The sequence below is a fragment of the Neopelma chrysocephalum genome, unplaced genomic scaffold (genome assembly GCF_003984885.1).
Source record: "Neopelma chrysocephalum unplaced genomic scaffold, ASM398488v2 Primary Assembly neopelma1_319, whole genome shotgun sequence".
NCBI classification, from domain to species: Eukaryota; Metazoa; Chordata; class Aves; order Passeriformes; family Pipridae; genus Neopelma; species Neopelma chrysocephalum.
Window position 1 is genome coordinate 664,500 of NW_020897981.1, and position 27,422 is coordinate 691,921.

Here is a 27,422-nt window from a genome sequence, read left to right on the forward strand (position 1 = left end):
TGGGCCTGGGAAAGCCTCTTGTTCCCTTCCAGGCCTCTTATCTTCTCTGTCCTCCCCCAGGCCCTCTCCAAAGCAAAGGCCTATAACACTGTGGGGGTTTATTTCTCCTCAGAGCAGAGAGAAAGACTGTAGCTTTCTCTGGAATGCAGAAGGAAAAGAAACATCCAACTGTCTTTGAAAAAAGGGGTTTCTTCTTAGGCAGAAAGTCTCCTTAAGTGAAACATCTAATTAAGCTCTAATGTCCTCAAAGTGAAATCTTCCAGAAAAAGGGTATTTACCCCTGCAGCCTTGGGAGTGCACTGGTGGTTCCTGGGGCTGTGCTGAGCTGGGGGCTCTGGCTGAATGGGGGTGCTGCTCTTCTGGTCTATCAGGAAGCTCTGGCAAAGCAGTGGTGGAGACGATGGAAGCTCTCCCAAGCACACTTGTGCAGCCAGACTGCAGGAGCTCAAGTAGCTCAGCATTTTGCTTCTGGCCACTGGGTTTTACACTCAGCTAAACTCCTGTCTGTGCAGAGACTTTATTCCTCACACTTCAGATGAGTGTTTAAGCACATAGGAAGATAGTGATCTGCCTGCCTGAAGCTCAGGTATTAATAATAAAGTCTTTAAGACAGCAAATTGTATTTCAGCAGCACCTTTAATTCACGGCTCTCCAAATGTTTTACAGACATGGACTAACGCAGCCTCACAACCACCCTGTGAGGCAGGTGGGTGCGATCATCCCCAGCACTGTGGGGACAACGAGGGCACCAGGGATAAGGGGCTTGGAGTATCATACTGGGATTTGACCTAGAACTTGGCCATTTAAGTCTCCTCAGGTCTTCAGATCAGGCTTTCCTAACACGCAGCTTTGACTTGATGTGGGGCTACGCTGATTAACGAGCTCGTGACTGCCTGGCACAGACTGTAAAGGCCCTTAGTGAAGTAGGTGGTGCCTCGGTGCTTCTTGCTGCTGGATTTATTCTGAGTGTTTGAAGGCATCTCAAAAATAGAGTTAGATAGCAACCACTGAGCATGGCAGGCCGTAACTGGAGAAAGCCCTTAGGCCCCAGCTGGGGAAGCTATGTAGGACACTATATGTATTGATCAGAAAGGACATAATAATTTATATATAAAATCCACCCTCGCTCTTTCCACAAAGGAAAAAAAAAGAAAAAGAACCTAGAAAGTCATTGCTGGTTGTGATGTCTCAGCTTCATTCTCTGGGCTCTTCATAGCACCTGGCAAAAGAACAAGACACGGTGCATCAGCAGCCTGTTTGGGCTGGCAGAGGAAGTTCAAACCATTGTGTTCTCCCAAACTCAATCCCAGCTTTAAAACAAGTGAAAATGATGTGAAATCTTCGTGTGGGATGGATGTGAGGGCACTGAAGGGAATGTGCTTCAACCACCTGTGGAGCTGGAGTGGGTGAGCTTGGGCTGGAGGGTGAGACCTTGATTTCTCAAAGGCTGCTGACTTCTTCATTTAATGACAAACCACTCCAGCTTTGTTGGCTGGCCCTAGGCCATGTCACCTGTATACATGAGGTACATTTGACACCTCGAGTTTAGGCAGCTCAGGTAAACCTGACATGGGCGCCCAAACTTTTCACCACGCTCACTGGAACCAGTTTGGACATTTAGGAGTTTGATGGCAGCTGTTTTTTGTTATATTTCTGAAGGAATAAGAGAGCAAAGAAATACCTCAAAGGCACGCTCTCATCCAGCCACAGAAATGATCCCCAGCTAACGCCCTAAAAAGCAAGGCTGAAAAGGGACACCTTTTCTGATGGTGGGTAACTCATGCTGTTGTTCATGTTGATGTTCTTCATGGAGATCAGAGTGATGCTGTTGTCCTTCTGGCTCGTGTCTGCTGAGCAGCTGTCAGGGAGAGAAGGTGGTATTAACTGCTCTGGGAAACGAGAGAGGGAATCACAGAATCTCAGAGTCATTTAGGTTGGGAAAAACCTCCAAGATCATTGAGTCCAACCTGTGCCCGATCCCCACCTTGTCAGCCAGCCCAGGGCACTGAGTGCCATGTCCAGTCACTCCTTGGACACCTCCAAGGACAAAGTTTGTTTGCACACAACTGGAGGCAAACAGGCAAGGCTGAGTCTGGTACGCAGGACCAGGTTTCCATTGCCTGTTGAGCTGCTGTCCTGATTCAGGCCCATCCTTGGTGCCGCACTCCCAGATCTCTGGGCAGACAAGCTGTGTGTGCCCTACAGAAAGCACCACTGTCCCCTGCGTCACTACTTGTGGGCAGAGTCAGGGAGCAGTTTGGTTTTGGTTCCCAGTGAATGGATTTCCTGCCAGCCCTGCAGCCCTCACCAGAACTGGAACAAAAGAGAGCATTACTGGGAGCCCTGCCCTAGAGTGGGAAAAATCCTTCTTTCAAATTCAGAAAGACGGCAAAAACCTGTGAGACAAGGGAAGGTAACGGAAGGTTTAATTTCAGCATTCTGTGTCCCAAAGCCACTCGGGTCTGGAAGCATAGGACCAGTTTGAAAACCACACCTTTTGTAGTTCTTTCGGTTACATAAGCTGTTACATACTCATTAAATGCCCTTTTTACCTTAAAAGGTTATTTCTCTGACCAGGGAGGAGGTGTTACCCTTCTTTTTGATTGATTGTGACGTACCCCCCTGGACCTGGTCCAGGGGGATCCCCCTTTACACAATAGGCTACTGCATGGCAGAGAAGGTCTTTGTTTAGTTACATCTTTACTTTTTGTATTTTTCCCTATTCTCAGGCACAAAAGTTCCCTGGTGTCAGGTTCAGACAGAACCATTCATCTTACTACTCCGCCCCACACGTATTTTAATTAAAAAAGAAAAAGGAACCCCTCTTCGGTTAATAAAAGTCCCTCCCCCCTTTCACCTTTCCACTCAGTTCCTTCGCTTGTAATAAAACCAGGATATTTATTTCTCATATGAGGCCCTTAAGGTTATTTGTCATACAGAGGGAGCCCTGGATATTGTTCCATCCAATGCTGCTGCTCATGTATTGTCAGTGTCTCTCTCAAGCCTTAGGAACGTGGAATTCCCCCTTCTTCCTACCCTGAGCAATGGGATACACATTTAGTGCCAGTGGAGACTGGATGACTTTGGGGATTAGGGTGCCCCAGAGCTTTGTCCTTTGCTCTGGCATGTTCTGCTTCAGTGGCTTTAGATCACTTGGATCATGAACATTAAGGGTATTTGGGAACCACTGCTGTTGATGCAAATTTGGCACCTAAACACTTAGGGACTTTGCTTTGTGTCCCTTGCCCCTTTCCAAAGCAGGGTTTATTACTTTGGTAGGAAACTATCAGATGGAAAAGTAAGCAACATGCTGTGGTCCCTTCCAGCTCTTGTTTCCTGCTGTTTTCCCCCCTTCAGCCTCTCTTCTGGGGTAGCAGTGATGGACCACGGGGTTCTGACACACCATTCTCCACTTGATGCTTCTCTTTCAAAGGTCTCTGAACTGGGGCCCCCTTATCCTACTCTCTCTGGGCTAACAGTAATAATAAGCATCATGGAAGATACCTGAGACTGCTTTGAGATTCAGAGACTTAAGTTTAGACCTCAACTCTGTATCTAGGCAAAGAAAGACAAGCACACTGCTTTGGGAAGGTGATGAGTCTTTGCAGATCTCAGGGCAGCTTTGAAAAGAGGCCCCGAAATATTGACCATCTACTTTTGTCTCTATCAGCTATCGAAGATGTCTCAAAGATGCTTTGAGATGCTTCCTTCCACCTGATATAACCAAAGCAGATTCTTTTCCTTGCTAAAATTAGCTCTGGAATAAAACAGGCACTTTGAATTGGACACAGACAGCACGAGCAGCCTTACCTCTCTGATACCATGGAGCTTCCTGGTTTCTGTTTGTCTGGAGGGAGAAAAGCTGGAGTTGGTGACATACAGGTGAGAAACCATCACAGCTAAGCCATAGAATAAGTCAGCTGTATTCTGAATTACGTTGTACAGGGATATAAACGAAATCTGAATGAGATAAGAGACACCATGGGGGAAACTTGAGAGTTGATTAGGGAAAATCTTTCAATTAATGGGACATACAGGCAGGACCTGATGGCCTTGCTGCCTGTTCAGTCACCAGTGTCCTTTGGACTTTAGGAAGGTATCTGTCTTACTGTAGAGCAGCCTTGCCCTCTGGTGGGCACTGCTTAGTGGAAAGTTGGATTCCTAGGGAATAGGAGTGTCAAACTCCATGACTTTTGCTAGAAGAGCTGCCATGTCTGGGAATCTGCCCACTGAGCTGGAGCAAAGTTGGGACTTGTCTTTGTGCAGATGGGGCTGGGCTGGGGCTCTAGAGAGGAGGTCACACTGCATTCCTGACTGCTGAATCTGTGTTCCAGTTTGGCTTCAAAACCTTTTCCAATGCATCTTTTAGGAATTGCCAAATCCAACATGGAAACTGGTGACCTGTGGACTGGGGAAAGACGGATCCCCTTGGGCAAATACCTTCCTCCTTGGAGCGGTTACACTTGAACCTCAGGCTGACCACACTGACCAGGATGATCACCACCACCACCAGGATAACAATGAAGCTGATGACACCTGGAGATGGAGCAAAGAACTGCCTGAGACTGACAGAACAACATCCTGGATCCTGGGGTTGCAGAGAGACTTTGACTGTCATCAAAACTTGGGTAGGAAATCAATATTTTCATTAACGTGAGCATGGCAGAGAAGTGAATAGTCACTAGAGTGAATGACTATCCTCTTGTGTTTCAACTTCAAAGGGCTGCTGATGAATACTTAATTGATGAATACTTAATTGATAAGGCAGTGCCAGGAGGGCAGAAGTCAGCTGATTACAGTGGGGATTGATAGGAGTCAGTATGTTCCTACTGCAGTTGGGAAATCTTATCCTAAAGGTGTGTAAAGTGAGATAAAAAGCAAAGCACCAGGGAGAGACAACCTAAAGGCTGTGGGTGATGTCATCTGTCTCATAAAGCTCTGGCCAAGTGCAGACTGGATTCTGACACCAGGCCTCAACAAATTAAACTATTCTTTGCAGGGGAGTCTTGTCCTGCTAAGACTGGTCCAGGACTTAAAATCATGGAATGGTTTGGGTTGGAAGGGACCTTGAAGCTCATGCAGTCCCACCCCCTGCCATGGGCAGGGACACCTCCCACTATCCCAGGTTGCTCCAAGCCCCGTCCAACCTGGCCTTGGACACTTCCAGGGATCCAGGGGCAGCCACAGCTTCTCTGGGCAACCTGTGCCAGGGCCTCGTGAAGCTGAGTGTCCAAAACAATGTGTCCTGGCAAAACAGCCCCCCCTGCTCTCCCCAGGCTGCACAAGAACTTACCAAAAGCTGCCACTGTCAGTGGTGACCCGTCGTCTGTCGGGGTGGGCTCAGAGGAGTTCAGCGTGGGGGTGACAGGCTCTGAGGGGCCTACAGAGGGGAAAAAGGCAGTTTATGTCAAAGTCTTTCTTGCAAGATTGGGAAGAGGATTCCCAGCAATGCTAGAGGATTAATTCACACCTGTACTTTATTGAACAGACTAAGGTTGAATCCTGGCCAGGCCCATCAATGTTAACAGCAAAGTGACCAAGGCCTGTGTGAAACCATTGCCCCTTTTATGGACAAGCTGAGAACACCCACAGGGCCCTGCTGGGACCCCAGGGAGGAAGCTGAGTGTGGCAGGTGAAGATCAGCCCTGGCAGTGTGACTGAGAGTGGAGTTTGTCTTTTCTCCCTCCTTTTCCAACCTTTTCCCATAATGGCACCTTTCCTGCTGTGACCCACACCTGCTGTTCCCAGGCTGCCCCCAAATGCTGCTTCTGCAGAGCTTTACAGGCATTTCAAGGGCTAGATGGGATGGCCAGCACCCCTCAGGGACTCATGGGCTATTCTCCTGCTGCCCTGAAGACAGAGGTGTGATGGCCTCGCTGTTGCCTGAGTAAAGGGCTGTAAAATCCATAGCAGGGATCACCTCTCTGGGAGGAGGGAACACCTTGAGGCACTGATGTCGTGGTTCTCTCCCTTCTCGTGGGCTCTTGATCTGCAGAGAGAAACACAGAACGTGAGTCTTGTCCTTGAGTGTCATCTAATAACCAAAGGAATCAATGAGCACCTGGAGGGGAGAATGGAGTCACAGTAATGCTGGTGATACCTGGGCAAACGTGGAAATCATGCTCAGGCTAAAAGCTTCCCACCAAATATACTTTGTACTGTTTCCCATGTCCAAATAGAAACCCAGGGAACCAAAATTCAAATGCCCTTGTATAAACTCTGCATGTTCTGCAGTCCCAGGTGCAGGGTTTTGGCAGACATGGCAATGGGAGGCTGGAAGAGTGAACTGGGAAGATTATAGATTTTCTATAGCCCATAAACATTGAGACTTAAAAATATCCACTTAGAGGAAGAAATTTTGCAGAATGTGGGTGTGGATTGACTGTTTGGCTTGTCCTTGGATTTGAAGTGGGTGGGTGTGCTGTCCTGGGTTATCTAGAAGCATTTAAGCTCATTTGAGCTGGGCTAACTTGTATCCCATATGCAGTCTAGCTGTGGCAGCACAGAGATTTGTCTGAGCAAGGACTCCAGTTCGGGGTGGGAGAAACTGGCTTGTACGAAGCTGTTTGGTTTGTGACAGCTGCTCCAGTGCCTGTACAAGGAAATTTAAAGCCAGTCCTTGTGTTTCACTTGTACAGAGAAAAAAACATCCTTTGCTGCCTTCCAGGCTGAGTGTTGAATGGCCTGAGTGTCTGCACCGACCTCAGTGAACAGCTGCAGGCCCTGTCAGGAGACTAGAAATGATACTTCAGAGTTTCAGAAGATCATCTGCAGGTCAAGTAGGATCTTCGTCACTCCTTTCCCATCCCCACCTTCCCGGCAACAGCGCTGGCCAGAAGTTGTGTGGTGCCTGGAGGGGTGTGCACAGCTCCTGGCACTGCCCTGGGGTTCCTGCCCCACACAAAACATCCCTGTTTTGGAATCTGATTTTGCCAAAAGTCAGAAGAAAAAGGGGAAAAGACGTGAAATAACAAATCTAACCGGGTCAGAAGCCATGTGGAGCAGAACAGTCTGGAGAAACAGGGACTCCTGGTGTACAATTTTTTCACAGCTCATCACATTCTTTGTTTTATTCTGAAATTGTTCTTCTAGCCATGGGCAGAAGTTGTGAGTTTGCTGAGCCTGGCACAGACACCCCATCCCTGGGAGATGTTTGGTCTCACACAACAGGAGATCTGGCTTTAGGAAGCATCAGCAGCCATACAATGAAGATGTATGGAGCTTCTCAGTGATAAATCAGGGCTGTGATGAGGAACAAGCTGCTCTGAGGCCAAGGGCTCCTGCCTTAGGTGGGCACAGCCATCTGGGTGGGCACAGCTGACTCTGGGTTTCTAATCTTGCTTGTGTTAGAGATCTGAGAGGCACTTGGAGAGGCAGAGCAGTTTCTGTCTTGACCATTGCAGATTTTTGAGGCTGAACCATTAATGGGAAATCAGCTCAGTTGTCAGATTCCAGTCTTCCCAGCCTCTGGGATTCTGCCCTTATTCTGAGAAAACTTTTACTAAATTCTTTAATCTGTGCTTACAGGTTGTGTTAAACTGTCAAAAGCAAAATTATATTTAGTTAAAAGGATGTTAAAAGGGCTCCCTTTTCCTGCACGTAGATCCATCGTTCAACTGCTCAAGTTCATCCCAGCAGACCATTTGATCCTGTGTTTTATCACTGCTTGTAAGGATACCAGATGTGATTTCGGGTGCAAATGGTGGCTCAACCCCAAAAGACTAGTGCTCAGATAACCTGTGCCTTGAGGGCCAAGCAAGCTGATTGCCATGACATTATCTAAGTTATTGTTACTCTATAGAAGGACAAAGTACCTTGAGGTGTTGGAGAAGTAGCTGCTGTGCTTCTGTTTCCACTAGACTTATCATCTAGATAAAGAAAACATGGAAAAGGAGAATTAACTCTTGAAGCTGCTACTAATTCTGCTATGGGGAGCTGTTGGGTGTCCAGGGGCTAAAAACCTTTGCCTGCATGACACTTTTCCTCTAAACAAACATCAACTGCCCACCTAGCAAGGGGTGCAGCCAGTTCAGAGTGTACCTGAGAGGTGAGCTGGGACAGGTCTGGGGAGGCTGGAGCTCCTCTGGGAAGCTTTATTTCATAAAGCACGACCTGGCTTTTCTAATACAGGCTTGTCCTGGCTGTGTCCAGCCATGTGCTTTTAGGGAGCTGAACTGAGCTACTCTTTCAGCAAAGACTCAAAGAAATTCAATATTGGCTGAGTTATTGAATAATCAGCATGGTGTGGACTTAGCCCAGTGTTTCTGATGCCCCCAGTCTTTCCTGGGTAAGGAGGGAGGCACAAACAGGTCCTGCATGAGCAAAAGGTTGAGTTTTCCATCCTTACCTTGCCCAGTCGAGGCTGGCAGTGTTGTTGGAGTGCTGGTGGTGGTGGAGGGTGTGGCTGTAGTAGTTTGACCCGCAGAGGTGGGACTGGGGCTGGGGGGTGTTGTTGGTTTTACCGCCGGCTCTGCAGGGGAAGTGAAGTGTTACCTCAAAGAGCCCCGCTCAGAAACAGCTTGGAGGAGGGCACAGCTATTACAAAGAGCCCTCAAGAGCCCTGGAAAGTTAGGAATAATCTGCTAGGGAAAGCACAGGCATGGAAACAGCCTCCATCCTGCTCAGAGTCAAGGAGCTCTTGTACTTTGGGATTAACTTCTGCTTTTTTTTTTGAGGAGGTGCTGAGCTGGCAGAGCTCAGCAAACACATGGAAAAAGTCAAGTTTTTTGCCACTGCTTTTTTCCCAGCTTTGAGAAATGAAGGTATTTTTGTCACTGGACACTTGAACTGCCTGGAGCTGCCTGGCACCCACGTGGTCATCTGCGTGTTATCTGAAATGCCAACTTTTACGTTTCATTTCACTCAGAGCTTCCAAGAATAAATAATTCAGCTCTTGAAGTGATCTGGAGGCTCCATCATCTGCCCCAACCTCCTACTCCAAGCTGCACAGCAAGAGCATGGTCCAGAGCAAGATGTGGGGGAAAAAGCTTTCAATAATCCCTCTGCAAGGATCACCAGCTGGGAAGTCATAGGCAAGTTCCTTGTCTAGACTTCTCTTGGCTTTTCAATAAAATGAGAAAAGAGTGAAAATGGTTTTAAGGTTAGTGTGGTGTTTTTTTTTCCTTTTATCCAAATGCTTCACCAAAATATTAGAATTTAGGATTAAGCTTCTTCTAAGTTTCTTTTTTTTTTTTCTGCAAGGCTTGGAAGCATAATCAGATATTTTTAGATATTTTTCCTTGGGTATTTCTGGGGTCCCTTTGGAGGAGTAACTATGCATGGATTTTTTTTTCCCCCCAAACATATTAGGAACAGATCTGTCTCCAAAGATCCAAGTGGACTAACAGATGTGGATCTGGAGTTGCAGAGATAATTTCTTGTGTAAATGGTTTTGTGTACATGGCATAGCAACATAGAAAGGTGGGTTGGAAGGGATCTTAAAGATCAGCCAGGTTGGACGGGTCTTGGAGCAACCTGGTCTAGTGGAAGGTGTCCCTGCCCGTTGGATGGGGTAGAATGAGATGAGCTTTAAGGTCCTTTCCAACCCAAACCATTCTATGATTCTACTCTACAACCATCTCATTCTCCCTATTCAATTTATTTTTCCCCCTGTTCTTGCTCACACCTGTGCCTTGATCCCTCTGGGGTGAGTTGGCTGGATCAGGAGCCCTTACACCACAAAACTTCCTTCTTCCCCACCACTGTCCTCATCTAACCTGCCATTGCACAGCCTCACTTCCTGCTGGATGGCCCAGCTGGACTGAGGGTCAGACCAGTTACAAATTGGGATGCCCTGAGCTGCTCTGCCCACAGAATCCCAGAATGTGCTGAGTTGGGAGGGACCCACAAGGATCATCCAGTCCAACCCCTGGCCCTGCACAGGCCCATCCCCAAGAGTCACCCCCTGTGCCCCAGAGGATCAGCCAAACCCTCCTGGAGCTCTGGCAGCCTTGGGGCTGTGCCCACTGCCCTGGGGAGCCTGGGCAGTGCCCAACCAGCCTCTGGGGGAAGAACCTTTTGCTGAGATCCAACCTGAGCCTGCCCTGACACAGCTCCAGCCATTCCCTGGGTGTCCAGCTGAGTGTTACCTGAGGTGTGGTTCTTCACTTCAGGGCTGGGTGTTGTTGCCTGGGGTGGACCTGTAACACAAGCAGAGGGACATGGAGGTGACGTGTCCTACACTTGCTCCATGTTGGTGATCCCACAGGGAGGGTGGGGCCAGAAGAGCTGAAAGGGTGAGGGAGGCAAGAGATGCCACAGAGAGGGTTTGTCACTGGTAGGTACCAGCAGGCAAAGGGACCATGGCTGAGGATCCATGGATCCATAGAGGATAACGTGCTGGAAGACAGCTGGGGGAAACAGGGAGCAAAGACAAGGCAGGATCCCTCTTCCTCCAGGCTTTCTGGAACACAGCCTTGCTCTCTTCCAGACAAACAGGGGGCCAAACCAGGTCACCCTCTGGGGTCCAGTGGCCCCCATGTCCCTGGAGATCTGGGGGTGAGTGGTGGTGGATGTGCACAGCGCAGGATCCTGGGAGAAGGTGCCTCAGCAGTTTGGAATCAGGTCCCCATTTGTGGGCTCTCCATTTGCATCCCCATGTTTCCATGTGCATCCACATCCAAACAGACACATAAAGCACATCCCCACCCGGCAGGTACCTGTTACAGCATCGATGGAGGAGTTTGTGGAGGCTGTGGAACCTGAAATGAAAGAGCAAAGAGTGTTAGTGGTGCTAATCTGTGACTGTCACTACTGCACTGGTGCTCTTGTTCCTTTCGTGGTTTGGCTTTTCATCATCTTCTGTGGGAATGACTTTGGAACAGGTAGTTCTCCCAAAAGCATTTGCAAAGAAGAAGCAGCAAACACTGAGTGCAGGTTCTGAGTAAATTAATACTATCCAGCCAGGATGAGTGTCCTCCTACCCAGCTGGAGCTGAACCCTTTGGGGAGCCATCTGCCTCTGTTACAGGGGAAAAATGGAAGGCCACAGAAATCCATGGGGTCATTCCCTGCCTGGTTTGCCTCCAGTTCAGTCTTGGCAGAGAAGGGTATGTGACTTGTGCTCTGGAGTACATGTTTAAAGGCTTTATTCCCTTAAGACCTTAAGGAATGGATGGACAAGGTCTGTAAAGGCTTCCAGTAGCCAATGGGGCTGTTCACCTTCTTGTCTCCTACCTCTGATCCTTCTGTCCCATATATTTGTGCCCTTGGATGCTGGATGAAACATGTCTGGAGTGGGCTGCAGCCCTGGGGACTGACTTGGTGCTGCCTTCCCTGGAGGAGTGGTTAGTCTTGCAGGTCCATGCAAGCTTGTAGGTGTTGCTCTTGAGTCCCCAGTTTCTCAACTGAAAAGTGGCTTTGTTTGGGGTTTTTTGTTTGGTTTGTTTTCTTTTGGATTCATGACAAGGCATCGCTGCCCCAATGCCCCATGTTGCCTGTTCTCAGCATCCCGGGTGTTTTTCTTTAAGCCCCAGCTCCTGTGACCATAGAAACATAGAATAGAACAGTTTGGGTTGGAAGGAACCTTTAAAGGTGAACTAGTCCAACCCCCAATGGTGAGATGAGATGCCAATTACAAATGCTGCCCTTGAAAATGGGAAAAAGATATGTCCAGTTCTCACACTTGGGGACAAGACCTGGAAACGTAAAATGCACTTTAAATGCTCCAATAAAACCCAACTGATCCTCGTGGGTCCCTTCCAACTCAGAATGTTCTGTGATTCTGTGGTTTAACTTTGGGAAGGTGACTTTGAGTCTACTGTTGAAAGGCACAAACTAATTGGGATTTTAAAATGGTTATTGCTGGTGACCCTGGTGCTCTCTGTGGTTAAGATTAATGAAAGAAATGACAATACAGGTACAGAAAGCAGCTGAGTCTGATCCCATCAGTGATCCATCTCACCAGGGGAGCTAAAGGTTTTGGACAGGAAGGGACAGCAGGGAAGGCTGAATCCTTCCAGCACACGATGCTGCACTGCCACAGGGTCTGTGGTGAGGGGCAGTGCCCTTGCAGGGGGTGGGATGGGGAGCAAGGCAGCACCAGCCATGGCAGAGCAGTGCTCATGTGCCTGTTTTCAGCCAGGACCTGTCCTCCCTGGGGGTGAGATGCATCTCATCTGCTTCTGCACATCACTCAGGAGCCATCTGGGACAGAGAGCATCTCCAGGCCTTGTTTGTCACCAAAGAGGGGACCAGGAACTCCTAATGTGCTGTCTCAGATCTCTACTTTTCTCCAGTTGTGGCTGGAGAAGCCACTGCCTGCAACACCCCATAATGGCTTCAAACTGAAAGAGAGTAGGTTTAGATGGGATATTGGGAAGAAATTCCACCCTGTGAGGGTGGTGAGACCCTGGCACAGGTTGCCCAGAGAAGCTGTGGCTGCCCCTGGATCCCTGGAAGTGTCCAAGGCCAGGTTGGAGGGGACTTGGAGCAACCTGGGCTAGTGGAAGGTGTCCCTGCCCATGGCAGGGGGTGGGACTGGATGATCTTTCAGGTCCCTTCCAACCCAAACCATTCTGGGATGCCATGATTTGATACCCGGAGCTGTAGAGGTGATGGAGATGAATTTTGTGGTTGGTCCTTATGCTGTTGGTGTCTGGCAGAGCCTGTCTGAGTGTCCTGGCAGTGCTGTGTGTCTGGAGTGAGACCCTCACACCCAGTGTGGGGTTACCAGGAGCTCAGAGCTCACCCCTCTGTGTGCAGTGAGCTCCTGATTGATCCCATTTTCCTCATGTAACTACTTTGGAGCCATAATTGTTTTTGTGTCTGAGGCTTTATGACAATGATCTCGGCCAAACAGGAAGTAAAACAGTGTGTAAACTATGGTGACTACATAATAAAATGTGTTTTATTTCCAGATGGGGTTTGGCTGTGAAAATCAGACCTGACTTTTCAGATCTTTTCCGTGTTTTTGTCTTCCAGCTTACTGGGCAGCAGACTGGCAAAACTGTCCTTGTCAGTCCAGGAAAGGGGAGACATGATCAGATCTTTGATTTCACGGAGAGGAAGGGACTGGTTGGTTTTTTAAATCCATTGGGAACAGGACCAGAAAAGGAAGTGAAGAAAAGGAAGGCTGGGCAATAGGAAAATGCCTTCCCATAAGGGCAGTGAGTTTCTAGGAGTGAATTGTGTTGGATAATTTATGGGATAGCCTTCTCTAGGGGTTTTGAAGAGCAGCTTAAATGAGCATCAGGCTAATAACAGACAGGGTTATGGGCAGATACTAAATCCACTAATATAATGGAGAAAAAGGATGTTTTAGGCACACATTTGTCCTTCTTAAAGAAGTAGAGATACTTCTTTTGAGGAAAGGGGTTGCACCCCTTTGCAGACCCATCCCCTGGGATGGTGCAGGGCACTCCTGCTCCCCAGGGACACAGCTGGCTCCATGGAGAACGTGTGGTGACCTGGGCTGCTTCCATCGAGCCCAAGAGTTTGCCAAGTTTTCTCTTTGTCTCTGGGCTTCCTCCTTAACAGCTCTCAACCCCATTTCTGTTTTTAACAACTGTGTAGATGTGTCACTTTGGGGACATGGTGGAATTGGCAGTGCTGGGGGAATGGTTGGACTTGAGGATCTTAGAGGGCTTTTCCAACCTAAACAATCCTGTGATTCTGGACATTGATTTGCAAATGCCTTAAGATCCTCTACACATTCAGCACAAAAATAAACGTGCTGAGATCATCATGGGGGGCCAATATCCTTCAGCCCCTCTCAGACTCAAACAGCTCCTCTTCTCCAAAATTCCCTTGCAGGAGCCATTGTCTTGTTTTCCTGTGGGGAGAAGTAGCTGCTTGTGATAACTGAAATGATCACAGGTGCTTTTTCGTGTACGTGGCACATGAAAGCATCAAGGATCGCTGAAGAAAGAGCTGTTGTCTACACTTAGTCTTTGCCAAAGGAAGAGGGGAATAAAGGTGATGATCTGGCTGTTTATTCCACCATTTCTGGCGCAGATGAGGAGAAATCTGAAAGCTTGAACAGAGCCTCTAGGGATGGGAGGAAGGTGAGGGCAAGGGAGGTGACATTGCCCTGTGCTGCCATGGGACAGCTCCAGCATCCCTGGCACATCCCTGGTGCTGGGGCAGGAGGCAGAGGATTATACTCAATGCTTTCTTCCACCACAGGTCAGCCTGCTGCTGAGGGACACACTGGAGAACTTGAGAAGTTTGCAGACCTTGGGTTTGTTGTAAAGAAGCACTTTTTTCCCAGTGCTCTGGTCCTGGAGTTCACCAGGGATGCTCCCCCTGATCTGCATGTTTGAGCTTTGCTGCAGAGAAGTGCCCAGCCTTGCTGAGAAGGGATGGAGATCTCCTTCTGGCATTTTGCTCCAGAATAAACTGCCTTGGCTTCTCTAAACACATCCACACATTATTTCCAAGCAGAGCAGCTCTGGCTCTGACTTCTGGCCACTGCTGCATGTTATGCCTTCCCTGCCAACTCAAATAATCAAAAGTCCTGTTACATGGGGTGTTTTCTTTAGGGGAGGGTGCTCAGCATCCTGGTTGGATTGCTTTGGAGTGGGATGGATGTGTGCAGAGCAGGAAGGGACCCAAGTCCCATTGTGGGGCTGGGCAGCAGGACGGGCACGGACAAACATCGCCACGTGTCGCGGCTTCACGCAGACATCCCGGGGGACTCTGGTGTTGGAAAACATTCCCTGCGAGTGCTGCTGCCAGCACGGCCCTGCTCCCTCCTCGGAGAGCCCTGGATATATAAACAGCTCCCAGTAATAACCAGGACGCAGCTGGAATTGCAATAAACATCAAAGCCATTCAATGAGCGTGAGCAGCGCCAAGAGATTCCTTGTGTGTTTGGGTGCCAGTGATTCACAGTGGATCGAGCAGTTCCAGGTGGAGATGGGGAGTTGGCTGAGGGATTTACGATGGGAAACACGGCTTTCTGCTCCTGCTGTCCTGGGAAACTCCCAGTCACCCACCGGAGCTGCACAGCAGCACCTCGGATCTGCCACTGCATTCCAGCTCCAGCTCAGTGCTCCCTGCTTCATTTTTCCAGGAGAATTTTGAAAAGCAGCTTGGCCAGCATGGGATGGGGGGATTCTGCCCCTCTGCCCTCTCAGGTGAGACCCCCCTGCAGAGCTGCTCCAGCCCTGGGGAACAGCACAGGGAGCACATGGAGCTGCTGGAGAGAGTCCAGAGGAGGCACCAAGATGATCAGAGGGATGGAGCAGCTCTGCTGGGAGGAAAGGATGGAGGGTTGGGATTGTTCAGCCCGGAGAAGGGAAGGCTCCAGTGTGACCTAATTGTGGCCTTCCAGTGCCTGAAGGAGCCAACAGGAAAGATGGAGAGAGACTATTGACAAGGGCCTGGAGTGACAGGACAAGGGGGAATGGCTTCCCACTGCCAGAGGGCAGGGTTAGATGGGGAACTGGGAAGAAATTCTTCCCTGTGAGGGTGGGGAGGCCCTGTCCCAGGTTGCCCAGAGCTGGAGAGGGACTGGGGACAAGGGATGGAGGGACAGGACAAGGGGAATGGCTTCAAACTGCCAGAGGGCAGGGTTAGATGGGATACTGGAAAGAAATCCTTCCCTGTGAGGGTGGGGAGGCCCTGGCACAGGTTGCCCAGAGAAGCTGTGGCTGCCCCTGGATCCCTGGAAGTGTCCAAGGCCAGGTTGGATGGGGCTTGGAGCAACCTGGGCTAGTGGAAGGTGTCCCTGCCCATGGCAGAGGTGGAACTGGATGATCTTTCAGGTCCCTTCTAACCCAAACCTATGATTCTATGATTCTGTGATTCTATGAATTTTGGATTGCTGTTATTTGCAGTAGTTCTGTGAGGTCAGATGTGTGTTAGACTGAGAGCAGAGGGGTCTCTCTGTGGAGCCTTCTCTCATGGCACCTGAGACATTCTCAGAGCCAGCAGCTCACCCCACTCCTCCGTTCTAAAAGAGGATGATGTAAAACCAAAAGAAAGGTCAATTTTAGGCATTTCTGCTTTGGTATATTTTTTAGGCAATTGTAGACATTTAAAGCATGGTTTCTCCAGGTGCTGACCAAAGAGAGGGACTGACTTTAAAAACCCCAAACTTTGCCAGGGCCTCCTATAGAGACCTGGGCCAGCTGGAGAGGCCTCAGCAGGGTTTAGATCAGGGTCGAGACAGGCTTGTGCTGTCCAGCCTGTGCCCACAGAGGGATGGAGTCACCAGGCAGGAGCTCTGGCACAGGTGTGGGGTTGCAGGGACTGGTTCTGTCCACCCAGAACTGTTGATGGAGAGGGACTGTCTGCCCCTGGTGACGAGCAGCCCTGGACTCTTCCCTTCCCTGGCACTTCTGGGGGGGATGTGGTGGCAGGAGCTGCAGAGCCCGTGGGCAGTGCTGTCCCTCAGTGTCCCCCTGTGCTTGCAGGCTGCAGGGACAAAAGTTCACAGAAAAGAGATCCAGCGACCTAAAAATAGCCTTTTCAATTTGTGTATTGGCACTTGTGTCAAAAAACCCATGAGAAAGAAAACAGCGACCGTTTAATGCGGGTGCAGCTGTTTCCTGGGTGCAAACGGCAGCAGAAGCAACAACACCCAGTTCTTAGGACTTTCATGTGGGAAAAAAATCCTCTGCTAGGAAACCTGGAAAGCAGAGAGCTCTGCAAAAGCCTAGGTCCTGTTTTATTAAGTGCCTGAATAAGGTGTCTCTGCCTTGAGGGTCTCACAGCAGAACAGAGGAAGTAGAAATTGTGGAGGAGAGAGAAGAAAAGTGCCGGATAACTGACAGCCTAAATCAGGTCCCACATCCACAGAGGCATTCAAGGGTCTGATTCCCAAACGGCACGGCAGGTTTTGGCAACTCACTGCCAAGTGCTTCTGAATTGTAATGACTCAGCCAAAGTGTTGTGGAAAGTTTAGAGAGGCAGGAATTAATCCCAGATTTCATCAGCAATTAAAATTAAAAAATTAAAATGTTGCCTTCCTCCACCCATCCTCAAGGGCTGTGCCCAGGCCTGGGCATCCTCTCCAAGCATCACATTCCATGGTCCTCTCTGGTGAGCCAGATCTTAGTGGAAGGCAATTAAAAACCACTTGGAGGTAGAAAACAACCCCGGAGACAAACAATGTGGGGAAACCACGTGCACAGAGCGGGACCTGCCTCGTCACCGAGGTGCCAGGGCTGGTTTTTCCGTGTAAGGTGGTTGCTCCTGGAAGCAAAAAGGAACATGGCTTTTCTCCTGGCTGCACCCCCACTGCTCTGTGGGGTCTGGGGAACAGACACCTGCTCCCCAGGGCTGCTGCACTGCCACTGGTTCCAGTTTCCTCTGTGACCTACTTGCTTTACAGCTTTGTATCTGCTCCTGATGTTTGTAGTGCTGCCCTTCTCCTGGTTGTGCTGCTCCTTGGGCTTGGCACTGGGACTGGGATTTTGGAGGGGAAATCACTCCATGCCCATTGCAAATGGAAAATGGGAGAACCACCTACCCTGGCTCGCTGGGACCTGGAGCCCGGCCTGTGCTTTGTGCCTTCCTACAGCTTTTAAAAATAACATTATTCATTAGCAGAGCTCAAAGCACTTTACAGAGGAGACTTTCCGAGTTTCTTCCCAAACTGATTATTCTTTCCAGTAATTCCAGGACTCCCCAGGTTTATTGGAGTGTTGCTGTGTGATGTTTTGAACCACCATGCAGGAGCATAGTCTCCTGGGACTGGTTCAGGACACAAGGTGTGCAAGGTGCTGGTGGCAAAGGGATTTCTGTAACTCCTGTTCTTTCCACCTGCTTTTCTTTAGTGTCCTGGTTTGAGCCCTGGGGGAGCAGATGAAGGATGTCCCTGGCTGGAAGCAGTTGTTCCAGGGCTGGGAAGGCACCGTGCAGCTGCTGCCCCAGGTGCTGAGTCTCACAGGAGCAGCAGCTCCAGAGCATCGTGGCCTGACAACCTTCCTGGGAGCCCAGATTTTAGCTGAATGACCTGGTGAGATCACCCGGGTTTTACTCCCAGATTTCAAAGCACTTTATGCATCCAAAGAGGAGTGGGCAGCAAGGCAGGGGGGGAATTCTGCCCCTCTGCTCTGCTCAGGTGAGACCCCACCTGCACAGCTGCCTCCAGCTCTGGGGAACAACATAAGAAGGACGTGGAGCTGCTGGAGAGAGTCCAGGGGAGGCCATGGAGATGCTCCAAGGGCTGGAGCCCCTCTGCTCTGGAGCCAGGCTGGGAGAGCTGGGGGGGTTCACCTGGAGAAGAGAAGGCTCCAGGGAAACCTGAGAGCTCCTTCCAGGGCCTAAATGAGCTCCAGGAGAGCTGGAGAGGGACTGGGGACAAGGGATGGAGGGACAGGACAAGGGGAATGGCTTCAAACTGCCAGAGGGCAGGGTCAGATGGGATACTGGAAAGAAATCCTTCCCTGTGAGGGTGGGGAGGCCCTGCCACAGGTTGCCCAGAGAAGCTGTGGCTGCCCCTGGATCCCTGGGAGTGTCCAAGGCCAGGTTGGATGGGGCTTGGAGCAACCTGGGCTAGTGGAAGGTGTCCCTGCCCATGGCAGGGGGTGGGACTGGATGATCTTTCAGGTCTCTTCCAACACAAACCGTTCTGGGATTCTGTGGTTCTGTAAGGTCCCTTCCCATCCAAAACATCCTGTAATTCTCTGATTTATGGAACAGGTCATTTTATTATCCCTATTTCATACCTGGGGAAAACAAGGCAGGGAGTGTTCCATGGCTGTGAGAAGTGGCAAACACAAACCCCAGTGTTCCTGTGTCTCCATCCAGTGCATCGTCAGCTGGCAGATGTTTCTCCCATATTTCTCACCACACTAATTTCAGTGTGATTCCAAGACTTTTAGCAACTTCAGAGTCACTTAAAGCGAATGTACAAGAGGAGCTTATTGAATTGTATGTCTGGAGCTGCTCTCTCCGAGCTGTGCTGCCCTCAGGAGTGTGATGAGCCTGCAGTTGTGCCTGATGTTGGTGGGAAACGTAGGGGACACCCACCTTGCTTCTCTTCTCCTGCCCAGACCAGTGATGGCTGTCCCCAGTGCCAGAAGGAGTTGCCTGGGTTACTCTGGGATGTGAATGGACACACTCCACACCTCCAGGGACTCCCACTGCTGCCAAAACAGCTCCACATAAGTCTGCAGCAAAGACCAAATCATGGAATGGTTGGGGTTGGAAGAGACCTGAAAGATCATCCAGTCCCACCCCCTGCCATGGGCAGAGACACCTTCCACTAGCCCAGGTTGCTCCAAGCCCCGTCCAACCTGGCCTTGGACACTTCCAGGGATCCAGGGGCAGCCACAGCTTCTCTGGGAAACCTGTGCCAGGGCCTCACCACCCTCACAGGGAAGGGTTCGTTCCCAATATCCCATCTAACCCTGCCCTCTGGCAGTGGGAAGCCATTCCCCTTGTCCTGTCACTCCAGGCCCTTGTCAATAGTCTCTCTCCATCTTTCCTGTTGGCTCCTTCAGGCACTGAAAGGCCACAATTAGATCACCCCAAAGCTTCTCTTCTCCAGGCTAAACAATCCCAACTCTCCCATCCTTTCCCCACAGCAGAGCTGCTCCATCCCTCTGATGCTCTTGGTGCCTCCTCTGGACTCAGATGGGAGGTTGGGTCATGCCAAGGGGGCTCCTCTGGGAAGTGGAGCCATGAGAGCTCCCAGCTGAGGCCTTTAGCAGCTACAAAACCTACAGCTCTCCCCTGTCCAGCTTGGCTTTTCCAGCAGGAGCTTTGGGTTTCCAGCACCATCTCTTCCAAGGACACCTGCTGTTGACTCACCTATTGTAAATGGGACATAATTCCTGGAAGCTGCTGCGGTGAGATTTGCAGAGTCATCGGAGGGGGTTCATGTTACTCGAAGGGAGCAGTTTGTTGTGTGAACAAACATTTCCCTGAACCACCTCCTGCTTTCTCTTCCTCGTTCACCACCACGACAGGGTTGGGCTGGCCCCTCCTTTGGCCAAGGAATTGGCTTTAGGATGCACTGGATGGCCTGGTTTAAGGATGTATCTGGAATCTGGATGCCTGTCCTTTAGCTGCACCCCGTCTTCTCGATTATATCAAAAATATATCCCAATATACATGTCTGGGTTGGATACACCACGTTTCTCATGGCATTATCCACCCACAGGCTGTGGCACAGATAAGGAGAGCACTGGATGGAACAACAACAGTGGGAAAATCCTGCTGGGTTTTCAACAGCTTTGAGGAGGAATTTTTCAGTGGAAATCTTTTGTCTGGAAAATGCCTGCCCATTGTAATGGAAACGGTCCATAGGAAGAGGTTTGTTTGGACAAATATTCTGCTAAGTGTTTCTGGGGGGAGGAAAAACAAGTTGGAAATGTTCCAATCCTTCCCACTTCAGCTATTTCAAAATAACAGTATCTGAACCTCCCTTTAGAAATAACCATGAGAGCTTAGAAGCTTAATTTAGGAAATGATAAATTAATAAATTACTCAACTGGCATGAAGTAAAAGCAAGAAAGGCCTGTGTGGCGAAAGGCAGTGTCCAGCCAAAGCTAATTTTGTCTCTCCTCAAGGTGACCTCCATCTCCCCAGGTACAGGAAGACCTCTCAGCTCTTCTGTCTTGTTCCAGAGCCCCTAATTCCCTTTTCCAGGTGCCTGTGTGCCGGGGAACCAGCAGCACCACGGACCCGACTGCCCCTCTCGCTCAGCTGCTGCTCTGCCTTGTGCTGAAGCTTCCCCCCAGGTACTGCAGCACCTCGGGGACTTGCTGTAAAATCACTAATTAAATAAAAAAAGCCATTTCAGAGGTGTTGGATCAGCACAGAAAAGCGAGGCAGGACACACGACGGGGGGTGGGTTTGAGAGAGGCTGGAGAGGTGATGATGCCCAGTGAGCACCAGCAGTGCCCTGACCATCAACAGGACAGTCCCTGCCCCCTGATTTTGGGCAGCCTGGTTTGAGAGCACCAAGTGATGCCCTCAGGACTGAAGGATGGAGGGTGACATCCCGTCCACCTGATGCTGCAGCAGCCAGGTCCACCTGGAAGGTGGCTCTTTGGGCAGTGCTCCTGGGAGTCCTGCTCCTTGCAGGGGCTGGACCTTGGCATGGGGCAGCCAAGCCAGAGAGGGGGTCTGACACCTTCCTGCCCTCCCTCTCCCATAAAAACCCCACCAAGTGGTTTAAAGAGGAAAAGGAGCGTTCTAGGTGGGCATTAGGGAAAGCCACAGTATGGCCAAGGGGCCTCAAAGCCCCTTGATCTGATCCTTGGGGCTGATCCCAGACACACATCCCCCCGCTGCTCAAGCCCTCTAATGAAGAGAGACATTTTCTTACTTCTTGGAATTACACAGCCACGAACTGAATTGATTTCTATATTCTATGGAATGAGGAGATCTTTAAGGCCCCCTCCAACACAAACCATTCCCTGATCCTCTGCCTTTTAAAAATCCCATTATCACCAGCACAGTGGCTGTAACCCGGGGCAACTTCTATGGTTTAATGATAAAACCTTTGAATTGGAGACACATTATTTCATATTCCTTTGAATGTATTCCAGCTTCCAGCTACTACAGCTGTCAGCAGTGCAAGAGGTGCCTGATGATGCAGGAAAAAACAACCTGTCACCCTTTGGAGCAGGAAACCGGCTCCTTCATCCCACACCTCGACTCACATGGGAAAGAGAAGTCAGAGCAGAATTACCCCAAAGGAGCAGAGTTATTATAGCATGTTCTTGCACATGGGGTTTGTATTTATATCAATGAGAGGAAAAATGGAAAATAGTCAAGGAAAAAAATATTTTTGAGGAAAATAATGTCCCGTACATTTAAACGTTCCACATTTACTCTTATTTGACAAAAGGCACTTACTACAGATGCCTCAGCCCAAACACTCCTTTGGTTAACCAGGAAACAAGTTCTTATATACCAGCAGCACCAAGCAAACTCTGCAAACCTGGCATGGCTGCATTTGTCCCAACAACCTGCCTCCTTCCACCCCGGAACTGAGTGGCCGAGCTTTCCAATGGCAGCTCCAAAGCTCTGGCTGGTTCCCCCTGGGAAGCCCAGCACCCCAAATCCCCCCATCCAGCACCACCTCCCGCTCCCTGGAGTGCGGAGCAGCTCACCTGGGAGCAGCAGGAAGAGCCAGAGGAGCAGAGGGATGGACGGGAGCAGCATCTCGGCGGCGGCTGCGGCTCCGGAGCCCCGCCGAGGCTCTGGCCATGCCGGGAAGGAGCACAGGGCGAGGATTTGCCTGCCTGGGCTGACTCTCACAGAGCTTCCTGTTAAAGAATAGAAGGAAACGGGCTGAATCCACAGGGGAACTGTGTTTTTCAGCCCATTATGGTCGGGGAGGATGTGAGACATCGCTCAGGCGGCAAAGGAAACCTCGCCGTGGCTTTGGTGGGGGATTCGGCTCCTCTGGTGGGGGACAGCGGAGTCACGGCCCTGTCTTGGGCCTCGGGAGCTTCCTTATGGTGCCTGGGTTTTTGGGGAGATGCTTTGTTTGTGGTAGCATGTGCCCCCAGCTCCAATCCACCCTGCATCAGCCGTGAGGGCTGTAGGCTGTGTGGGATAAGAGCTGCAGGAGGAGCTGGTGCTCCCTCCACCTGCGGGGGGATTTCTTAGTACCTCCATGAGGGATTTGGGAATAATTGCTCCTTGTGGGGCCAGGGTAACTCAGCAGTTGTATCTGCCCTGTACCCTGTGCCTCCCTGTGCAGCTCCAGCCTGTCTGGCACCGGGATGTGCCACCTTTGGGATGCAGTTCTCCAGGTAGCAGCAGCAGCCCTTCCCACAGGACACACAGCACATGGCAGGCTTTGACTTACCCCTTCCCCAGCTCCTTGAGAAGGGGAGGAACTGGAAAATTGGGCCAGTTCTGGCCCCCATCCAGCCCGAGGGGTTCAGGCCGTTTCTTGGCCCCAGCCCTGTGACGTGCTGGTCTATGCAGGTCCTGCCTGTCCATCCATCCCCTGCTGCCACAGTTTGAACTCCAGAGGGAATAATTTGATTTAAATGGGTGTTTGGGGGAGGAGAAGGGTTGTAGTGTCCCCACATGGGAAAGGTTGCCTGTCTTGGAGGATCCATCTGGGTGTTCAGGATGCAAGCCACAGGATTGTGTCTCCTGCTCTAGGGGCTGGTCCAACCCCCTCCCACAGCCCCCCAAAAGCCACAGAGCTTCATCTGAGGGCAATAGAGCTGCTCCTTCACAGCACTGAGTGCATCAAGGGGTGACTGCTGCTGCTTTCAAGGTCCTTTCTTCCCATGGCTGGGAGATGGCAGCAGGCCCGGAAGGAGGGATGCCCCGTGCACTGGGCAGCTCCTCATGTTTCTGGGGGTCTTCAAGCCCCTCCAGCCCCCCAAGCAAACCACCAGCCCCCTGGCAATGGCCTCTCCAGCAGCCTTTGCTGGGACAAACCCCCTGCCAGCAGCTCCCCCCATTCCTCTGTCCCTTGCACAGATGTGACGCTCAGAGATTATGCTGTAGATTAAGGTTTTACTGAATCCTGAAATGAGTGCAAATTCCCAGAAGCTCTCACATGCAGTTAAATCTCTTCTGGATGCTCGGCTGGATGGTGGAAAAGGCATTTCCCACCCCATCCTTCCCACGTGCAGCAAGGACAGAGCCCAAATATTCACCCCAGCTTGTCTGCTGAGAGCCTGCAGGTAAGAGCGGCGGTGTTTTGGGAAGGGAGGATGGGGAGATGTGCTTTGTTTTGACTAAAACTCCAGGGGATCCATGTTTTCCACTTAGAGGTGTGCTCAGGGTCATTCCCAGTGGCAGAGGGTCTGACACACAGCATCCCTGGGCCAGGGGGATGGTACCCACCTGAGTGCAGGGGTGATGCACCAGCCTGGAGGGCATCCCTGGAGGGTATTCCTGGAGGGCATCCATGGAGGGCATCCCTGGAGGGTATCCCTGGAGGGTATCCCTGGAAGTCATCCCTGGAGGGCATCCATGGAGGGTATCCCTGGAAGTCATCCCTGGAAAATATCCCTGGAGGGTACCCCCGGAGGGTATTCCTGGAGGGTATCCCTGGACAGTATTCCTGGAGGGTATTCCCAGAGGACATCCCTAGAGGGTATCCCTGCCAGCTTTGTGGCACAGCTGCCGTGCAAGGGGACAGATGTGCCAGCCCTGCCCTGGCACTGGTCACGGAATCACAGAATCACTGGAGAAAGCCTCCAACATCATCAAGTCCAACCTTGATGGTCCAAAGGGTGCAGAGCTTCCCCAGGGGCTCCCACCTCTGGTCACAGCCGTGCTGGGAGTGCTCCTCCCGCAGCAGTGGGACAGAGAAAATCACCTCTGGGGCTGCTCCCTCCCTCGGACGAGGGTCCTTCCCGCCCGGATCCCTGTGTGGATACACTCACTGTCCCGGGCTGTGTGGAGTTCACGTGCAGATGGGGGTTTTTTACCCCTGTTTTTTTCCCACATTACATTTTCACGGCGAGCCGGTGGTTTCAGGGAAGTTTCCTGCCTTGGGTGCAGCTGAGGGAGGGGGGTGGGCGCTTGTCCCCACACAAAGGGCCCTTGTCCCGCGCGGGGTGAGAGGAGGGTCCGCGGGAGCGGGGAGGGGGCGGCAGCGCTGAGGTGGCACCGGGGTGGGAACGGGAGCAGCTCCTGCCCCGGGGTGAGCAGGCGCTTCCTCGTGTGCCCCGGGCATCCCGGGGGGGGTGTGGGGCCGAGGAGTGACGTGGCAGCTTCCGAGGTGAGTGTGGCTGCACCTACACCGGAGATCATCCCGGAGCTGTTCCTGCTGCTCCCGCCGTCCGCTTCCCAGCCCCGCCGCTGGAGACGATGATTCCCAGGCAGCAGGAAAGCCGAGGTACCCCCGAGGGGCTGGGAGGGCTCTCCGTCCCTCCTCTCCCCCCACTGCCCCTGCTCCCACCCGTGCTGGCTCCCACGGGATTTCGCCACCGTGGCGAGGGACGACTCACGGGGTTGGGTCTCCCAGGGTGTCCCCGTGGGGCCGTTTGGTCCTGGATTAGAGCCGTGGGGCCGGGGGTGAAGAGGGGAGGGTGGAGGGATGTAGTGAGGAGGAAAAGCCCCACGCCAAAGGTGTCCAGGTGACGGGGACAGAGGGCATTTCCTCCCTGGCTGAACGTGTCCAGGGAGCCATCCTACAAGCCCAGAGACAGCCACCCAAACTGAACCTGTCCCACGAGCCCGAGGGAGGGAGCACTTATGGGATCATCCCATTCCCTGGCAGCTGCAAGTGCAGGCAGGAGCTGCGGCTTCGAGGGCAGGAGATAAGGACAGGAACAGCCTCTGCTCGGGGGTCACCCTGTTCCCCCCGGGTTTCCCTGTGCCAGGTCAGCCCGCTGAGCCATGAACAGCTCCGTGCCTGGCAGCCAGCTGAGACACCCCGAGCCGCAGGACGTGGCCGCCGTCACTCCCGTGTCGGTGGCCAGGGCCGTGACGAAGAAGGCGGACGCGCTGCCCATGATCTCGGTCATCGTGGTGGTCTTCGTGCTCCTGGCCGTGTTCATCATCCTGGTGGTGCACTACGGGCCCCAGCTCCGCACCGTGCAGATCACCCTGTACCACGAGCCCCTGCCGCAGGACCTGCACAACGGGGTGCACCTCACGCGCTGGAAGCAGCTGGACCCCCAGGGGAAGTGGGATCTGCCCGGTATGGACCTGGCTGGAGGGAGCTGCCAGTGCTCCTGCAAGCACCACCTTCCCGGCGGGAGCGCTGAGCCCAATGTCATCGAGGTCACGTACCTGTGACACGGCCCTGGGACACCTGGGACTGTGTCCCACTGGAAAAGCAGTGACTGGATGTCAGTGTATGCCGAGACTCACCGGTTCCCAGGCAGAGGCTGTACCTCCCCAGGTCTGTGTGTGGCCCCAGGAAGGCTCAGCCAGGAGGTTCAGTGTCACTGCAGTGACCCATCACCAGCCCCCAGAAGTCCAGCCTGGGGGTTGCTGGTGTCCCCAGGCAGGAGTTGGGTCCCAGCCCGGGCTCTGGGGCTGGGTCAGCCCTCATGGGACAGCATTAGCATCGGTTCTGGCTTTTCTCACCCTGGTGTTACTTGTCCCACACTGCCTGGAGTGGCCAGGAGAGCTGTCTTGGTCCTTGTCCCAGCTGGGGACCTCTGGGGCTCTGCTCAGCCCCTTGGCAGGAGCTGGAAGTTACGTCATCTGGAATTGTTTTCCTGATGAAAGATGTTTCCACATTCACAGTGTCCTCATTACACCATTTGTATGTCACAGAGAAGCCTCCAGTCCCTCTTTTTCTCTGTGCCACAGCCCCTTTTCCTCTGTCAGAGGGCTGAAACACCATCCTCCCCCCTGGCAGCCCTGGCTGCAGGCTCAGCCCTTGGGACAAACAGCCAGAGGAGAGGAGAAGAGGCAGCTCCTCAACCCATGTTGGTGGAGCCAGTGACAGGGGACAATGTGTCCTTTCCCCATTGGAGGTGTGTGAGAGCAGAGTGGTGACACAGCAGAGGCAAGAGAGGTGATAATGGCACATCACAGCTGGCTGAACATCTGGAGGTGTTGGCACCAGAGGAGAAGGGCAGAGACTGCAGCATCTCTGTGCATGGGGATGGGGAGACCTGAGGTCATCCTCACTGAGGTCATCCTCACTGTGGTCATCTTCACTGAGGTCATCCTCACTGTCCCCAGCGCTGGCTGCTGTCCCTGGGCCAAGGGCAGCTCTGCTCAGGGCATGGGGACTCGGGTGGTTGGAAGCAGCCAGGGATGTCCCAGCCAAGGAGGGAGTGATGGTGGGGTTGGCACAGTCAGCCACGGGGAGGAGGATGTTGATGTGACTCCATCACCCTGGCTAGAAGCTTGTTGAGGTGGCACAGAGGGAGCAGAGAGAGGTGAAACCTCCTGAGCCCTGAAGGCTCCTGGTGGTATCAGACTGTGGTAGTTGTTGAGCCCTGGGGGCCCTTTTGCTGCTGGAAGCACCGGGCATCTCTGTGGCCTCAGTTTCTCCTCACTTGGTGGAAGCTGGACATCAACGCCTGTCTTCAGTGCAGGGCTCAGCAGACACTCCCTGGGGAAGCAGCACAGCCCCTGGGATCACCCACAAGGATTTATGCTGCTGAACAGTCCCAGAAGTCAAAATATGGTTCCCACCTCTCTGCTTCCCACAAAAGCCAGGTCCGTGTCCACCCTTTGCTGCATCCCCAGCACAGATCCCTCTGTGCACAGGTGGACAAGAAATGGGGCTTTACCTGTTCCTCCAGGCACTGGGAGTATTTCTGACATGGCAGATGTTCCAGCATCCCTCTTCTCACTTATTTCCAGCTCTTTTCTCACTTACTTTAAAGCTGGGTATTGGTTGGACTTGCTGGAAACTTTGTCTCAACAATAAACATAATTTATATTACCTTTGGGGAGGAAGTATTTTCTGTTTTGATTTTTTTTCCTTTTTGTTTTCCAGAGGTGATGGTTCCTTATCAGTTTTCCCACTCCTGAGTTACAGGAGATAAGAGCTCTCATTTCCATTGAAAATCAGAGTCCCACCCCGCTTTGCATGTCAACACAGGGCTTAGTTTGTAATGTGTACATCCC

The 27,422-nt window shown here is 51.7% G+C and overlaps 2 protein-coding genes across 3 annotated transcripts; one reads left to right on the forward strand and one right to left on the reverse strand.

The window, feature by feature from the left end:
* Positions 1 to 388: 388 nt before the first annotated feature.
* On the reverse strand, positions 389 to 22,136 carry ECSCR (endothelial cell surface expressed chemotaxis and apoptosis regulator). 2 transcript variants are annotated; one of them, XR_003537530.1, is made up of 11 exons: positions 22,016 to 22,136; positions 10,659 to 10,700; positions 10,089 to 10,139; positions 8,348 to 8,470; positions 7,815 to 7,868; positions 5,921 to 5,989; positions 5,294 to 5,380; positions 4,441 to 4,536; positions 3,811 to 3,847; positions 1,682 to 1,858; positions 389 to 1,219 (listed from the first exon to the last, which is right to left on the reverse strand). XR_003537530.1 is itself a non-coding variant. In XM_027705104.1 (11 exons), the coding sequence occupies exons 1-11, from the start codon at positions 22,065 to 22,067 to the stop codon at positions 1,211 to 1,213; spliced, it is 720 nt and encodes a 239-aa protein (XP_027560905.1). In that variant the 5' UTR covers positions 22,068 to 22,136; the 3' UTR covers positions 389 to 1,210. The 2 variants fall into 2 exon arrangements, 1 of the variants encoding a protein (XP_027560905.1); XM_027705104.1 differs by having other exon boundaries at positions 1,759 to 1,858.
* Positions 22,137 to 25,223: 3,087 nt separating this feature from the next.
* SMIM33 (small integral membrane protein 33) lies at positions 25,224 to 25,625 on the forward strand. Its single transcript, XM_027705106.1, has one exon. It carries the CDS (start codon positions 25,224 to 25,226, stop codon positions 25,623 to 25,625), a length of 402 nt encoding a protein of 133 aa, XP_027560907.1.
* The last annotated feature ends 1,797 nt before the right edge of the window (positions 25,626 to 27,422 follow it).